Below are 14,463 nucleotides of genomic sequence, written 5' to 3' on the forward strand. Positions count from 1 at the left end.
GAAGTTTTAAGTAAGGTTAGGTCCTTTTTGATATTGAGTCTTTATGGGAGTAGAAATTTTCTTTCTGCCGATTATTTTAACTTTCATTTGATGACCTGATAAAAGGAGTTATGTATTCATCTGACCTTGGGCAATGACTTAAACTTCTTTGATTTTCACTTCTTTCCATTTTCTACCTGGGAATGATTACATCTGGCTTACCTGTATCATGAGATTGCTGTGAGAATCAAATGAGATGTAAACTGTAAAATCTTCTGACAAGTGCAAGGTGGATGCTATTATTAATCACTGGTGATGATAAATGATCATGATGAGTGAGAAATCCCCAGATACATCATCAGACAGCAGGACACTCTGTGGGTGTGTCAGGCTAGGATATGGTGAAGTGATGCCAGTTAGCACCAGTGATTTGTTCCCTAATGTAAACCTCTTCCTTTACTTGTGGAAGCATGCTTCCACAGACTAGGCAAGGTGTTCTGAACTCACAATATTAAGGTCATCCAGAGAATCAGCCAGGAAGAATTTCCCTAATATTTTTGTGTTCTGCAGTGACAAATTATACCAAGACCCATGTGTAAACAGTTATTTCCAGGAATAAGAGACAGTGTCATCAAAAATTGAAGACAAGTCTGTGGCTAGAGGAGCATCTTCCCTATGCATTTGAACACTCAAGCTTGCTTTAAATTGTGTCCAGGTTGTGTGGTTAAGTTTTTGCCTGCAGGGAGTAAACCACACAACTCCCCACAATTTCAGTGGGAGGCACCTGACCCAGTTTCCGTGGTCTGAGCTGAAAGATTACCCGAGTGTGGGCACTGTCACAACGGCCTATAAACATTACATAAAGAACTCTTTTAAAATTCACATTTTAAAGAGTAAATTAGATAGTCTTCATTTGTTTTGCTTAGGTTTTTGGGTGTAATTACTTTTTCCTCCTGAGGCATTTCAGCATCATCTCCACAAATAGTTATTAGAGGATTGGGAAACAGTTCTGCACTCACTGTCTTAGAATATAAATCTCACCCATGTAAAGCCATATATGTTTGTCCTGGGCAGATAGGAAATGACTGATTGTGTCATTGTTCTCTTGGCCTGACTCTGCCCAGGTATCTTAGATACATAGGGTGATAGACAAACTCTTTCAGGGCCACGGAAGACATATTCAACGAATATAGCTTCAGGGCACAGAGTATCTTCACGGTATTTGGAAAGAATAAACTATTTCCTCCTTCCTTACCAGGAGTTCGATTACACCATCCTTACCTTTGGAAGAGATGAGAGCATAGGTCATTTCTATCTCTTTGAGACTTTGAAAAAAATTAAGATAAAGAAAGTGAGATAATATATGCTGAAGAAAAGAAGGCTGCCACAGAAGATATAGTCCACATATCCACTGAGTACCAAAAAAGGGAAAATGAGGTTTAACTAGGGTTGCATCTGAGGATTTATGTCCAGACAATGATGATTGCCTCTGAAGTGAGTGGGAGTTCCCTTCCACGGGTAGAGTTCTAGTTGCATGAGATGATGTCCTTACGAACCTGCCTAAAGTGGCTCCTTATCCACATACCTCTGATAAATCTCCGTCATAGTACTATTTTTATACATCACTTTGAGTAAGTAGAAGGGTTCATTTGTGTTAAATAGGTGAGCAGTTGGCAGAGGGGACATTTCTTAACCTGATAATGAGGGAAAGACCTCATTAAGACCCTAAGCATTCAAGAGTCACGGTCTTCTACTGTATCTCTTCCTTCTCTGTAATTTGTTTTCTCAAAATCTGGTCTGTAAACCACCTGCAGCAGAATCACTTGGAGAGCTTGTTAGAAATGCACATTCTTGGGCCCCAGTTCAGACCTGCTGAATCGGAGACTCTGGGGTGGGGCCCAACAGTCTGCGTCAGCAAGCCCTGCAGGGGATTCTGATGCTCGCCAGAGTCTGAGAAGCATTGGGATGAGGACATCCATTTCCTTCAGAAATTCTTTACAACGGTAGGGAAAAGACTCGCGAAGAGAATGTGATTCATTCGCAGTGCTTGGGTTTTGTTAATCTCAGTTTAGAAGGGAATTTATAAGGAGATTTAATCCAGCCCTCTCTCTAGTATTTGAATCACTCCCTTCCTCCCTTTCTCCCTTCCTCTCTTTCTTTCCTCCTTCCTTCCCTCATTTCTTTTCCCTCTTTCTCTTTCTATCTTATGTGCCAGACACTAGACCAGGGATTGAGGATGCAGTGATGAATGCGAACAGCAGTCTCCTGTCTTCCTAGAGCTTACAGTCTAGGGAAAAGGCATATTAAAATGATTATACTAACAACTATGAAATTATAATTGTTCTAAGTACTATGGTGAGGAGGTACACAATGTCATGATAGTGTATAATAGAGAGATTTAAGCAAGTCCGTACACTTTCTACAAGGTAACTCAGCCCTGATGGAGCACTTCCTCTTGGAGGGGAACTTTTGACAACTTATTGGAGCCTATTTCACTCTAAGATAAATCTAAATGTTAGAAATTTTGAGTCAAAATATTAAGTCAAAATCTGCCACACTCTACTTTGGACCATGCTATCCTGACTCTAGTATCTGGAATCTACAAGGAACAAATCCAGTCCTCTTTTACATTGCAGATCTTCACACAGATAAAGAATTCTTCCCTCTAGTTTTTTTCTTTCCAAGGCTGTGAGATTCCTCATTTACTTGGTCTTCTTCAGAATACTCCACCTTTTTTTCTTTATTTTTAAATTTTTTGTAAAATATTCTGTTGCTCAGCATGAGCTGGAAGTATATAATGATAAGCTCAGAGTGGTGTATCTCAGAATCTATCTATAACCGTCATTGTCTTTGGTATATTCCACATTCCTGTGGTCCAACCTCACCTGCTTTACGTACGACTGTATCACACCACTGACTTGTACTGAGCTCACAGTTAAGTGAAACCCTGGTTACCTATCTATCTCTATCTGTCTGTCTGTCTATATATTACCTTTTCCAAGTAATTGAAAATGTTTTCCTCTAAGATGTCAGTAACATCAGCCCTTTAACCAGCACCCATCATTTAGGCTATTTACCTACTTCATTATGTTTGTTTGCATTATCAACTAATCTAAATTTCTTCAGTGTGTCAGTCAAAATTATGTAAAGCTCTAATATTTGTCTTGCTAAAATCTAGATACAGGATGTCTCCAAAGTCAAAGGTAGCTATATTCTACCAATGTAATTTGTTTAAAGGAAATGAGGTTAGTTTGTCTTCACTTGTTTTAGTAATTTCCACTTCATTTTCTGTGTTAACAAACAGCCTTTTAATATTTATTGACAAGTCAAAAATTCATGAGATGTACCGCTTTTAGCTAGATGAAGCATACAGTTTTTCTGCGTGGTTAAAACATTCTATCAAAACAATAGAAACACCTTTTTTCCATTTATTTAAGAAGTCTTTTATATCCTCAGAGTGAGTTCTCGTATGTTTGTATTTTCAACTAGAGTAACACCATTATAATTCATTCTGGGGTCCCTGGATCTTCAGGAGGTGTACATTCTTTCTTGGCTTATTCCTCTTCTCTTCCTGGTAGGTCTGTGCTCACTAACACAGACATGGTTTGGCCGGTAGATGAATATTTTCGTCTGGCAGTTTACAGAATACTATTCAGGGACTTCTAAGTAAACCTGGGGCTAGTTCTCATAAGAGTTATTATTTACAATTTGGTAATAAATATTTGCTTAAGTTGGTCATGAATAAATAAGTTTTTTAATAAAAATAAAAATTTTTATTACCATTTCATTAGAACAGACATCATTCATTTTTAATCCCAATGAGAGGGTTTTCTTTTGTTTTGTTTTTAATAATGCACATCACATTCTATCTTGCCCTCAATCTGCTCACTAATCAAATGAGTGGTTTGGACTAAATGATCCCTGTGATATAGTCAAATTCTAGAATTATATGATTCTAAACTTTGAGAAGGAAATAAAATTTAAAATAACTTTATAAAATAGTTGCCTGGTGGGAAGCAGCCGCATAGCACAGGGAGATCAGCTCGGTGCTTTGTGACGACCTAGAGGGGTGGGATAGGGAGGGTGGGAGGGAGGCTCAAGAGGGAGGGATATGGGGATATATGTATACCTATAGCTGATTCACTTTGTTGTACAGCAGAAACTAACACCACATTGTAAAGCAGTTATATTCCAATAAAGATATAAAAAAAATAAAATAATTTTAAAGTTAAACCACAACACACACACACACACACACACACACACACACACACACATACACACACACCCACCACCTGTGCATGTAAAACTGATGAAATCTGAATAAGGTGGCTAGATTGAATCAGTGTCAATTTCCTGCTTGTGATATTGTACTATAGCTTTTGCAAGATATTTCCATTAGGGAAAACTGGGTGAGGATATGTTGGATATCTCTGTATTATTTCTTATAAAAATGTGAATGTACGATTGTCTCAAAATAAAAAGTTAAAAAAATAAAACCATAGAGTGTTATAACAGGACATTGGAAGCAAATAGGCCTTGCTTGTCCATATACTAGCTGAAATGGATTAGTTAACCTTTCTGAAACTCAGTTTCTTTGTCAGCCTTAAAGTGGGAATATGAATTCCTACCTAATGGGATTATTGGAAGGATTATATGAGACAGTGTGTGTAAACATCTCTTATGGTTCATACTCCATGATAGTATTCAGTAAATGCTGGTTACTTTCCCCAGGGCTGCTTCTGTGCTCTGGAAGAGAAACTAGGACAAACAGCCTTGCTGCAGGTCTCCTAAAAAAAAGACGACATATGACCTGAAGCTGAAGACAGTTTGGAAGCGTACATTAGTGAGATGAACCCCATAGCAGTGTAGTGAGTAATGCTGTTACATAACTTTCACAAATCACCAGGCAGATCAGCTAACATGGCTTGGCACCATTTACCAATAAAATAAAATAACAAGGCAGCTTCCAAACCCAGCCCGAGTCAGGGAGTCCCGACACAGCAGCCAGAGTTAAAATCCAGGATGACTACATAGGCCTTGGAGCTTTGGCGTTTCAGTTGACTCAGACATGCAGTAAATCCGTATAAGTGGAAAAAAAACAAAAACGATTTCTCTCTGGCTGGACCCCTGAATAATTGTCCCCAAGGGGCCTAGAGAAGCTTTCTTTCCCTTGCAAAAGTCCTTAATCATGTCTCCCAAATATGAGTTTTCCATGCAGCTGCACAGATGAGAACTAGGGAGGGACTAAGGAAAATAGACATGTCTTGGTCCCGAGGATGCGATTGTTGAGTGAATGGCCAAGATGTGTCTCCCACATGTCTCCTAAAATGTTTAGAGTTTCCCAGGGCTCTGTCCTCACCTTTGATCTGATGAATGTTTTTGTCAGTGAGTTGGATAGAAACACAGAAGGTTAAGCCCACCAAATCTTCGTATGATACCGAGGTAAAAAAGGGAGTCTGGGGACAGAATTACAATTTTTTAATGATTTTGGCAGGCTCTAGGTCACTGAACTGATCACGGTAAGTTGTACTTTAACAGGGGTAATGTTAAAGCCTGCACTTCAAAATCAAAAGCAGAAGTATAGGTTAGAAAAGGCTTAGATTGACAAGGGTTTTTTATGAAAAAGTTGTAGGGATTTTATTGGACTACAGGAAATGTATGAGCCAACAGGTTGCTATGGTTGATTAAAAAAGAGGTTAGGGACCAGAAAAAGGAAAGTAATCTTTCTACTTTACATTATTTGCACTAGTTAGACAATACTCTTTATGTTGTATTCAGTCTAGGTCCAAATTTAAGAAAGATATTGACAGATTCAAATTGGTCACTAAGGGAAGGAAGGAAAAAGGAGGGCCAAGTTTTTAAAAATCCCCAAACTATATTGTTTAAAGGATGATTGCAGGAAGATAAGGATACTCAGCTATCTTTTAGTTACCATATGGAAGAAGAGTAAACTTGTCTATTTTGCTCTGAAAGGCAGAAGCAGGATTAATGAGAGTTCATGGAAACAGATTTTGGCTCAACAGAAGGAAAATTTTTCAAATAATTACAGCAGTTCAGTGACAAAAAAGACTATTTCATTAAATTGTGAGCCTCCTGTCACTGGAAATATTCAAGCTAAGGCTGGACGAGTGTCTCAGGGATTCTGAAGTCTCCCAGCATTGAAAAGAGCTTGGGATGGGTGACCTTTGAGATCAGTTCTAACTCTCATAGTCTATGATTTAAGTAAGCATGAATGCCAAGGCTGCTTATGACATGCCAGAGCCACTTTTTCAACTCTTGGCTCTGATTCTGACCAGCTGTGTGACCTTCAGCTAAGAAATTAACCATTTCTTCTTCCAGTTTCCTCATCCGTAAATTGAAGGAGCTGGATTTAATGATGCCTAAGTTCTCCCCAGCACGTCTGTCTCCTTGAGCATCCTCATGACTACAGCATGTTGGAAAAGTAGAGTCTGAGCTGATGCCTGCCATTTTTCTAAGTCAGCTTGCAGGAGAGGGCCGAAAGACCAAAAACCATTGTTGATTCTGGGGGCCATGGAACTAACTCTCAAGTTCTTGTTGGCAGGAGCATGGGTGATTATGATCCCAGAATCTGTTCCCATGGGATCCGTGGCAGGAAGTAGATTAAATAACTGAAAATCTGGTTTCTTTCAAACACCTGTACATTCTGGCTGAGTTCAGCAGTGCCTTGGCAAACAGCTTAGAAGAAGTGAAGATCATATGAGCATTGCATTGTAGTTCTGTCCTTTACAAAGCAAACCTTTGTCTTTATTTCCTTAATGATCTGGCAGTTTCTATTGGACTTTGTTTATAATCATGAGAACCAATATCCATAAAGCAACTTATTACGTGACAGATAGTGTTCTAAAAGTTTTATATAAATTACTTTACTCCGTTTATAATCTAAAAAATCTAATGATGAAATCAGTGATTGGTCCTTTTTACCATAAGGAAAAAGAGTAGTTAAAATCCAGTGTAAGTCTGGCTTAATGGTAGAGTCCAGAATGGAGATTCATGCCCTTATTTTTTTAAACTTCATTACTACTGTTCGATGACTATAATTTCCTTTGTGGTCCATTTGATTGCTAATACTTTTCTTCTCTGCCTATATTAACATGCCTCATCCTGCATCACTGCTGCATTCTAGCTCTTCCACTTCTTCCTTGACTTCTCTCTGGCTCCCACATCATTGCCTCCAAATCTCATTTCTTCAGTTATTTTCTCCAAAGGTCTTTGAAAAAGCAGCCATCAGGGGGAGTGTCATAGTTTTCTTTACATATATATGTATATAGATATAGATGGTATGGCCATGATTTCAGATACCTCCTCCGGTTACTGAGGTCAGCTAGGGGAGAAAGAAGTAAATTGATGCTTCTTGTAGGGACTTGAAGAACTTAAACCTCATTCCCAGGCTCGTGGGTCTGGCAATACTCACTCCATCTAAGTACCACATTTTCTTCCATCTCTTTGTTTCCTTAGGCTGGAAATGAAAACAGCTGTTAAAAATAAGAGCACATGAGTCAGTTTTGAATCTCAGTGTAGTAATTACAGTTTCCATCTCAATTGGTATAGTTCCTCCCCGTGTACTGAGCCCCATATCACAGCCCCCTTGTTGCCAATTTTATACCAAGACCTTAACTTGTGTTTTCCAAACCTCTAAGATTAAACACTAAATCAATTGCCAAACCAAATAAATAAATGGCAAGGAAGAAAACACTTCAGTTTGAAAACCTGATTCTTGGGACATGCCCTTTTTCTGATTTAGATTTTTTTTTTTTTTTTTTTTTTGCGGTACACAGGCCTCTCACTGCCGTGGCCTCTCCCGTTGCGGAGCACAGGCTCCGGACGTGCAGGCCCAGCGGCCACGGCTCACGGGCCCAGCCGCTCCGCGGCATGTGGGATCCTCCCGGACCGGGGCACGAACCCGTGTCCCCTGCATCGGCAGGCAGACTCTCAACCACTGCGCCACCAGGGAAGCCCTGCTTGTACTCATATAGAGGCTATTCCTTGAGTTGTATTTTCTCTTTTCCAAGTTCCTGAGGTTTATGACCTAGTAAGCCAATCTCAAAAGAGTCATCTACAATCCATTAATTGATTGTCCCCTTTTAGAGCAGATTGATCCTCTTTTAGTTCTGCTCAGTCCCCGAATCAACCATTGAGTCCTTAACTGAGCAATCCCACTGGCTTAAAGCTCTGAAGGTCCTCCCCCCCAGTGAATCAGCTGCCTTCAACTGACCTATCTAATATTGCCCTATTAATACAGATCATACGCTATTAGCAAGAGAACTTTGTGTCCTACTGGGGGAGAAGCAGGAGGCAGGAGACTTGACCCTTTCAGTCATTTCACTTTGCCTACTTTATTTCCATTTTCTAAGATTTGATTTCTTTATTGTTAGATTAGATTATTTCTAAAATTCACTTTCCTGCTAATATTTCTATAATTCGGTTATCACTGTATCCTCCATGAGCTAGTTTTATGTGATGAAAATTCTCTTGGTCAGTTTGGGCTGCTCTAACAAAAATACCATGGTCTTGGAAGTCCAAGATCAAGGCAGTGGCAGATCCAGTGTCTGGACAGAGACAGAGACAGAGACAGAGAGAGAGGAGAGAGACAGAGCAAGAGAGCGAGCCTTTTCTTATAAGGGCTTAAGTCCAACGTGAGGGCTCTACCTTCATGACCTAATTACCTCCCAAAGCCTCCATCTCCAAATATCATTACATTGGGGATTAGGGTTTCAACATATGAATTTTAGGAGACACAAGCATTCAGTCCATTGCAGAAATGAAGATATTTGCATGCACGGTATGATTTGTGGAATTCCAGGAAGGCCATTTAGCACACTTAAAAATCCTATACCGGGCTTCCCTGGTCGCGCAGTGGTTGAGAGTCTGCCTGCCGATGCAGGGGACGTGGGTTCGTTCCCCGGTCCAGGAAGATCCCACATGCCACGGAGCGGCTGGGCCCGTGAGCCATGGCCGCTGAGCCTGCGCGTCCGGAGCCTGTGCTCCGCAACGGGAGGGGCCACGACAGTGAGAGGCCCGCGTACCGCAAAAAAAAAAAAAAAAAAAATCCTATACCATTAGGTATACATTCCTTTGTGGTAGGATATTACCTCTCAGATAAAACACCTTTTAAAATCCAATATGTTTGGAAAGGGAAATCAAAAAACTAGTATGTGAGGTAGTATAGCGTAGCGCTTAGAAGCAGGCTCTTGGGTCAAACTATCTGAGTTCATACCCTTATTGGTATATGACCTTTGGCAATTAATTCACCTTTCTGTGCTGCCTGTGCTATAGTCTCCTCATCTGCAAGCTGGAGATGATAATACTCACCTCAGAGGTTCCTGTGAGGTTTCAATGAAATATGTAACACGCTTAGAAGAACAGCATCTTGCTATATGTGTTAGCAATTATTATCCTTCATTTGTATAAATCAGCCTATTATATTGATGTCCTTTTGACAGAAAGTTGATATCAGGTCACAGAGAAATTGGAGTTTTATTTGGGAAGCTGGGAGGGGATACCTTGGGTACATGAGGGACTTTGAGGAATAGTCTGCCTTACTGAGGTGTTATAGTTGGTGGCATAAAGCCACTAAGTGCCTGGGTGTCTGAGGGAAATACAAGAGAGATAAAGGGGGATAGATTTGCTCTGGTCATAACCAGCATGTCTAGTAACTGATAGAATTAATCAGCTGGTAGAGTGAGCAAGTCATGTGATATACACCTGCAAATGAATTTGGAATTCAGTACTTGCTTAACTTTTTTGTGTCTCATAATTCTATCCCTTGTAATATTCAGGTAATGCTAGGTCTCTGGACCATGGCAAAATGTAAAATAAAGTGGTTTTGTTTGCTAAATGCCCTTGCCTCTTTCTTTTAGATTACATGAAGCAGACGACATTTGAAGTCCAAGCCTTTTTAGAAGCTGTGCAATTCTTCCGACAGGAGAAGGGACACTATGGCTCGTGGGAAATGATCACTGGGGATGAAGTCCAGGTAACATGGGGCTCAGACTTTTGGATCCTATTCTCCATCTGAGTGGTAGGAGGTCAGAGTCATAATAAATAAGCAAATTTTAAAACTTGCAAGCATGGAGGATGTGGTTCCAAAGGCCATTTCTCTCATTGTCTAGAAGCGTTTGGTCAGGAAACTATCCGACACCTTCTCTAAAGACCTCCAGACCAGACACTAAATAGGGCAGCCCAAAATACTGCAACTGCAATGGAAGAGCTACTTCCAGTTTCTTTCTGGAAAATGCATATTCTCTCAAATGACCTCATGCTTCCAGACTAGAAGCAAATGTGAGCAGTGTGGCATAGTGCAAAGTGTGTGGTGGGGCTTTAGGTCAGAAGACTTGGGTTAAAGCCTGCCGACCTTATTTAACCACTTTTAGTCTCAGGTTACTCCTCTGAAAAAAATAAGAATGACAATGTTTGTGTTGCAGGGTTGTGAGAATTAAATGAGATGTTGTTGGAAAAGTATTTGGCAAATAGCTGTCTTTATCTATGGAATGATTTATAAAGGAAGTAATTAAAGGAAACAAATTTTGAAAGCATTAGGTAGTTTTCTATGTTTCATTTACCTTTTCTGGTACTCTATTCCCTGTGGTCCAGTATAATTTCCCAAGACCCTGATTAAATGTCAGTCATAGGCTAAGTGTCTTGGTTGGTTTGGTACCAGGCACTTTGTTACAATCTCCAAGGAGACTGTATTTCATGATGTGACCTCATCCTCCATAAGGACACCAATCACACAGCTGATTCAGCCAGGAAGAGGGGGCTGGGTATGGGCATTATTTAATTAAAGGCATACAGGGTCCAAGAATGCTATTCTTTAATTTCCCCTCATATCCCAGAATAGCAAGTGTGAAATTTGTTATTAGGGAACAATATTTGGAAGATGCCAGATGGTGTCTTGCCTTTGTATGGTCATTAAACATCTAAAGCCAAAATCATTTTCTCATGGTAGTGGGCTGTTCTTTACTGTTTTACCATATGACTCAGAATCTTCTCCTCCTCCTTCTCCCCCTTCTTTTTCTTCTTCTTCCTTTTTCTTTTTCTTTTTTTAACATCTTTATTGGAGTATAACTGCTCTACAATGGTGTGTTAGTTTCTGCTTTATAACAAAGTGAATCAGTTATACATATACATATGTCCCCATATCTCCTCCCTCTTGCGTCTCCCTCCCACCCTCCCTATCCCACCCCTCTAGGTCGTCACAAAGCACCGAGCTGATCTCCCTGTGCTATGTGGCTGCTTCCCACTAGCTATCTACTTTACGTTTGGTAGTGTATCTATGTCCATGCCACTCTCTTACTTCGTCCCAGCTTACCCTTCCCCCTCCCTGTGTCCTCAAGTCCATTCTCTAGTAGGTCTGCGTCTTTATTCCCATCCTGCCTCTAGGTTCTTCAGAACCTTTTTTTTTTTTTTTAGATTCCATATATATGTGTTAGCATACGGTATTTGTTTTTCTCTTTCTGACTTACTTGACTCTGTATGACAGACTCCACGTCCATCCACCTCACTGCAAATAACTCAATTCCATTTCTTTTTATGGCTGAGTAATATTCCATTGTCTATATGTGCCTCATCTTCTTTATCCATTCATCTGTCAATGGACACTTAGGTTGCTTCCATGTCCTGGCTATTGTAAATAGAGCTGCAATGAACATTGTGGTACGTGGCTCTTTTTGAATTATGGTTTTCTCAGGGTATATGCCCAGTAGTGGGATTGCTGGGTGGTATGGTAGTTCTATTTTTAGTTTTTTCAGGAACCTCCATACTGTTCTCCATAGTGGCTGTATCAATTTACATTTCCCATCAGCAGTGCAAGAGGATTCCCTTTTCTCCACACCCTCTCCAGCATTTATTTGTAGACTTTTTGATCATGGCCATTCTGATTGGTGTGAGATGATACCTCATTGTTTTGATTTGCATTTCTCTAATGACTAATGATGTTGAGCATCCTTTCACGTGTTTGTTGGCAATCTGTATATCTTCTTTGGAGAAATGTCTCTTTAAGTCTTCTGCCCATTTTTGGATTGGGTTGTTTGTTTTTATGATACTGAGCTGCATGAGCTGCTTGTAAATTTTGGAGATTAATCCTTTGTCAGTTGCTTTGTTTGCAAATATTTTCTCCCATTCTGAGGGTTGTCTTTTGGTCTTGTTTATGGTTTCCTTTGCTGTGCAAAAGCTTTTAAGTTTCATTAGGTCCCGTTTGTTTATTTTCTTTTTCTTTTTTTTTTTTTTTTTGGTGGATTCTAAACTCATTTATTTCCCATCCTGAGACTTACTCAAGAACTTTAATCAATTCTTGGTTTCTGATATTTGGAGGAAGCACATCCATTTATACATCTGAGAGGACTAAGGACTAGCCATACTTATGCCAAAAAGAAAAATGAAAGCATAGGGGAGGCTGAACCACTTGTCATTGATTGGCCTGTTATATAAACATGCATATTTAATAGATATACCAGTATTAAAATGCCATTGTATGGTACTTTTTATGTTCAAATCCTAACTCTTTTCGTTTTATCAATCTCATGAGATATGTAGAGCAGTTATTATTTCCATTTTGTAACTGAGGGAAGAATAGAGCGATTAAGTGACTTGCTCAGTTTTATTCATTCAACAATTATTTATTGAGCTGCTGTATTCCAGGCACTATGCTGGGTGCTAGTGAACCAGAGATGGACAAGGCAGCATGGTCCTTGCCTTGTGGAGCTGATTGTTTTGGTCACTTGCTAAGTGGATAAATGGCAAAGCAAATGATGGCTTCCGACTTCTGGTGCAGTGAAAGATCAACATCAACCATGGGGCTATACCAAGTTAAACGGTTATTTAGCTCCTTGAGTTTAGCCAGGGTACTTGATTTTTTCTTTCATTTGAAATCTCACATCAGCTCACATTCCTTCACGATTGCATTGAAAGCAGGTACTAAGTCCTTTCTGGGAGTTAAGTATTGAGTTTGTTTTCTTTTGTTGACTTTCTGCTCTTTAGTTTGGGCTGATAGGTGTGAATTGCTCTAAAGTGTAAAAGAATGAAATGACTCATCCATTGCCATCGTGGTGAGGCAAGACATACCTAGAAACATCCAGAGAACAAGGCAGCCTTAGCAGTGTGTGTGGGTACATGTGTGGGTCTGTTCGTATATGGACATCATAAAGCATTAGCACAAAGCAGTCACAGGAAGGTGTTAATTTTGCTGTATAAAAAAAATACCTTAAAGGGGAAAACAAAACAAAACAAAAACCAGAGAAGAAATCAGTAAAATCTGGAGTTATCAAGTGACCCAATATGAAGTTTTCCTCCCCCAGGAATCTAAGTTTCTTTGGTGAAATCACAGACTCATCAGGTGTGAGCACTGGAAAGGCATTTCAGGATAATTTGTCCAGTACCCTCCAGGCGAGAGAAAGAACATTCAGAGAAGTTGGCCCAAGTCACAAAGCCAGCCTGTGACAGATACGCGTTTTGAGCCATGTCAGGTGATCCTTTAAGAAGCTGGTAAAAGGAAATAACTTTCAAGACTTTACTGTGTGGGGCCTGGTGAGGGTAAGCTTCACTGTAACCGCTTGCACATGGAGCTGAAGCAGTGTCTGTCCTACGACCCACAGAGAAAAGAGGTCAGCGCCCCAAAGAAGCTACCAAGTAGTTAAAGAAAAGGGCATAGCATAACTGAGTTTGAGAATATGACATCTTTTGTTTAAAGCACTGAATTTACTTGCATTTTTTTCATGTCTGCTAAGAACTTAATCATAACACAGTCCTAGGGGACTGTATTCAGAAGATTTTCAGCATTGTTACATTATTATCTTCATAGTAATGACTCACACAGCTAGTATGGCATGCCCTCGTGGTGATGGTTATTTTAGGCAAGTGTCTAGGCAAAGCAAATATCTTAGAATAACTTGCCTGACAGACTATTAAGGTGAAAATATTTGTACACCAGTTAAAGCATCAATATATTTTCTACTTAATAAAAAATGTATCAAATGAAGTCATGAGGGAAAGCATTTTGTAAAATGTAAGTACAAGCTATGTGGCATACTTATTATTTGCCTTTAAATTAACCAGATGGGCCAAGAGAACAGTTCAAAATTCCCACAGATCAGGGTGGTTTCAAGACCAGAAGACTATCCACATTTTTTTAGGCCTTGTCCATAGGTTGTCTTTTGTCTAATGACCTTGAATGCGACCCATTTAAATGGATTCTTTCACCCATGGTTGCTGAGTAACACAAAGGGCACAAGGCCAACAGCCTGATCAGACCATGGGGCCAGCCTCAGGAAGGAGGGCAGTCTCTCTGGGCCTCACACCTTCCTCACAGCTGCAGCATCTGGAAGGTAACAGGTGGTGTGGCCTTCAGGGAGCGGGCCTGCGTTTCTTGGTTTCGATCAACCTAATGCCGGGTTTGGTTTCGTACATGTGTGGTGGAATTTTTAAATCTCCCAGTTAAATCCCAGCAATTAAATTTACACCCCCCAC

General features: G+C 40.0%; 1 protein-coding gene across 2 annotated transcripts in view; it reads left to right on the forward strand.

Moving 5' to 3' along the window:
* The window catches only part of NIBAN1 (niban apoptosis regulator 1), a 162,750-nt gene that overhangs the window by 121,734 nt on the left and 26,553 nt on the right, over positions 1-14,463 (forward strand). For both annotated transcript variants that reach the window (XM_022593361.2, XM_089910025.1), the window contains exon 6: positions 9,861-9,976. In XM_022593361.2, coding sequence (XP_022449069.1) covers positions 9,861-9,976 — 116 coding nt within the window. The remainder of the gene's footprint in view (positions 1-9,860; positions 9,977-14,463) is intronic.

This window comes from Delphinapterus leucas, chromosome 1 (genome assembly GCF_059928025.1).
Source record: "Delphinapterus leucas isolate spDelLeu-1000000601 "Yukka" chromosome 1, BTC_Dleu_Yukka2, whole genome shotgun sequence".
Lineage (NCBI taxonomy): Eukaryota > Metazoa > Chordata > Mammalia > Artiodactyla > Monodontidae > Delphinapterus > Delphinapterus leucas.